Source organism: Morone saxatilis, unplaced genomic scaffold (assembly GCF_004916995.1).
Source record: "Morone saxatilis isolate NCDOM2014 unplaced genomic scaffold, NCSU_SB_2.0 Contig20, whole genome shotgun sequence".
Lineage (NCBI taxonomy): Eukaryota > Metazoa > Chordata > Actinopteri > Moronidae > Morone > Morone saxatilis.
In genome coordinates this window covers 11168502-11172211 of record NW_023339763.1, presented here as the reverse complement: position 1 = coordinate 11172211, position 3710 = coordinate 11168502, and the positions used below count along the sequence as shown (strand labels likewise).

General features: G+C 39.7%; 1 protein-coding gene across 1 annotated transcript; it reads left to right on the top strand.

Moving 5' to 3' along the window:
• The first annotated feature begins 878 nt into the window (after positions 1–878).
• Positions 879–2795, top strand: cldnc (claudin c). Its single transcript, XM_035665958.1, has one exon. The coding sequence runs from the start codon at positions 1208–1210 to the stop codon at positions 1877–1879; it is 672 nt and encodes a 223-aa protein (XP_035521851.1). The 5' UTR covers positions 879–1207; the 3' UTR covers positions 1880–2795.
• Positions 2796–3710: the final 915 nt, after the last annotated feature.

Below are 3710 nucleotides of genomic sequence, written 5' to 3'. Positions count from 1 at the left end.
TATAAATATTTAGTATTTCTTCAGTATGTACCAAAAGGGTTAGAGCTGTGCGCCACAAACAGGGAAGGGACGACTAACATGTTGTTAGTCTTTTCGTGGTATTGTATTTATCACACTGTTCATGTATACTGTAGTTTGTGCCCCAAACAGAACAGAAACTAAAATGTTCTGAGCAATAAAAACATTGCAGTTAGTTCACAGAAGACCAAAGACCTATACATATCTATAAAATATATTCTTAGCATTTCTAGTTTGCCATTAACTGGAATTTTATTGTATGATTACCCATAGACTGTGTAACCTAGTTGAGATGGTACAAGTTTCTGCTATTAAAACAAATGTAACATCAGGGTTCAGTCAAGGCTATAAAAACATGACACATCACAACAAAACTTTTTTTGAAAATGAGAACAGAAACAGACAGAAAAAGCCTGCTAAGATTTTAATATGTGCTAAAGTTTCCTTTTTTCTATTCCCTTGTCTCTCTCAAACACAATTCCACTCTATGCAAACACACACACTGGATACATGCACACACTTAAACACATACACATCGAGAATACTTGTTTGTATATCCGTTACAGTCTCTTGTGGTCACCTATCAACCACATAACAAGTTCTGCCTTGGCCACTCATTACCTCTCGACAGCAATAAAGCAAACACACCTAGAGCTACCATGGGCAAAAGGTTAAACCATAAAAATTTGAAAAAGCACACAAACGAACACCAACACACCCAGGTGGTAAACGAGGCCAATGCCCAGGACTCACCTGATTGGCTTGGTTTAGCCGATGATGTCATCTCTTAGGAGGGCCTGACCACTCGATAATAAAAAGATACACAGATAAGGGTCATCAACTCCTTACGAGCAACAGAAGGAAGGCAACATTTATGCTGGCACGTACACGCAGCAGAGAGTTTGTGGAGGAAGCACACGGTCAATCAATCGATACTCCTGGATTCAGCAGCCAGTGCAGTAGCTACAGCTTAAGGAGGAGGCTTACCTGGCGGAGTGAAGAGCTGACAAAGAGGAGCTCGAAGGGCAAAATCAGGAAGGCCTTAAGAATATTTGCTGGAAAGTAAACGGAGGCAAGGGAAGCAAGGACAATAAAGAAAAGACAATAAAGGGGGAAAAGGACCAGGAGGAGAGGAAGGACAAATAAAGGAACTTTCGATCCAAAGAGGGGACGCCTGTCTTGCCGCACAATGGTGTCTTTTGGACTTGAATTGACCGGGGTCACTCTGTCAGTGCTCGGCTGGGTGCTGAGTATTATCAGCTGTGCCTTGCCGATGTGGCGGGTCTCCGCATTCATTGGCGCCAACATTGTCACAGCTCAGGTGTACTGGGAAGGCCTGTGGATGAGCTGCGTGTTCCAGAGCACGGGCCAGATGCAGTGTAAGGTCTACGACTCCATGCTGGCTTTACCTCCGGACCTGCAGGCCGCCAGGGCACTCACCATTGTGTCTATCATTGTGGGGGTTGTGGCTCTCCTCATCTCTATGGTGGGAGCAAAGTGCACCAACTGCATCGATGATGACGGGGTTAAAGCCAGGGTGATGGCTTCCTCAGGCGGGGCATTCATCACCGCAGCTCTGGCCCAGCTGGTGCCTGTTTCCTGGTCAGCACACACCATCGTCATTGAGTTTTACAGTCCACTCATCCCCTCTGGTCAGAAGATGGAGATCGGGGCAGCGCTGTATCTGGGCTGGGCTGCCGCGGCCTTCCTGCTCATTGGGGGGTGCATCCTCTGTTGCAGTTGTCCGCCACAGGAAGAGAAACCAACGAGGTACAGCGTGCAGCCCCAGAGTCGTATAGCATACTCCGCTGCACCGAGGTCAATCGCTCAAAGCTCCTACAACAGGAGGGACTATGTTTGAGGGAAGAGCAGAAGGATCAGAAAGGATACTTTATATTCACATGTATCCTGCTTATTTGTACAATTTCAGGAAAAGTGTACAGAAAGGTAGCTAGATCCTAATAAATTGGTTTAACTGGAACCAATTGTACACTTCCCAAACCAGGTGTTTTTCTGGATATTTAGGACCATAAATGTATGTAAATATGCAGGCAGGTTTTTTGATATCATAGATCTGGAAGCTCTATACAGATTTTTGATGGTCCTGTTTACAATTTTGTCTAAAGTGAGCGAAGGGTAACATTAAATTTAAGAAGAGACCAAATATTGTAAGAGAAATTCAGAAATTTGATCGATGCGATTAGTTCAGTAATGAGACTTTATCCCATATGTATTTATTATTAGTTATAACATTTACATTGTCAATGTATTTGTGCTGATCATTGTGTACATAACAGGTATCATACTGTCAATTAATGTAAAGCAAATAGGGACACTGTTTCAACTGAACTGAGTTTTAAATGGCTTCTTTTCTGGGGCAATAATAATTTTCTTGCTATTATTATAAAATACAGACACAGACAGAGTCACAGATGTGAAACATTGTGTGGCCGAGCAAAATGGGCTCCAAAGCAAGGTCAACATGGCGGAGTGGAATATTAAAAAGAGTGAGAGAAAGATGTATAGTTTATATAGTATATATAGAGTTATATATGAGTGATTTTAGTTGTTTCATCTCTATCACTGCACATTATGTGGCTTTGTTTTGACATTTTCTACAAAGGTTTACGCTTTTATATAACATGTCTTTTGTTGTATTAACATTTGCCAATAATGAGAGAATAAAATGTATTAGGATGATTTTATGAATGCAACTGTTTTGTTTTTAGATCTACTAACATGATTTCAATAACAAATAATAGGTAATAAAGATTTTCCCTGTGAAACATTATGTGGGTCTAATTCATCCTGGTTAGACTTAACAGTGACTAAGATGATCATCAAATGTTTTAATACTTAGAGACATAAAAGTAGAAATTCAAGTAAACACAAATTAACATCAAATCATAAGAAGACCAATGCGTTTAAGACAACATAAGCACATTGTTCAAAAAACGGAAGAGTTTCATCTTCATTTGTTAAAACCATCTTTGTTTTTTTTCATTTTGATATAATTTTGCAACAACTTATTAGTGACCACTCGTACGTCAGAGTTGCATGTGAATCTGTTGAACAGAAATTGGATGTGATGGGAAGGAAAGTCCCTTCTGTCTGGTATTCGACTCCAGCCTCTAAACCACTGATACCAACTTTTTCCTGTTTTGAATAGTCAAATTTTCCCTCTGTGTTTCAGCATGTGATGTGCTAAGGTACAGCTGAGCAGCCTGTTAATTCGGCACTAGGAACATTACTACACATGACCTATTTCTCCCCTTCTGAACAACACACTGAACGAAACTCTTTCAACATCCAGGATTTTTTTTTTCCATTTAAGATTTTTACTCCTCTGTGAACATAAGCAACCCCATCAAATAGTAACACCTAGTGGCAGAGGATGTACTTTTTTTGTAAAGTAGCAATACCACATTGTAGTTAGAAATAAAAGTCTTGCATTTTACACTTTACTGAAGTGTATATACAAAGGTATAAGCATCAAAATATACTATACTAAAAAAGTATGTAAGTAAAAGTATTTATTATGCAGAATGGCTCATTTCAGAATAATTATGTTATTGGATTATAATTATTGCTGGAGCTGAGAAAAGTGGGGTTGGTTTTAACTACTTTATATACTGCAAGGTGTATTGCGAACTTCCCATCAGGATCAATAAAGTATAAGTATATATATAAGT

Coding starts and splice junctions, on each gene's coding strand:
- cldnc (XM_035665958.1), top strand. CDS start 1,208: ATGGTGTCTTTTGGACTTGAATTGACCGGGGTCACTCTGTCAGTGCTC.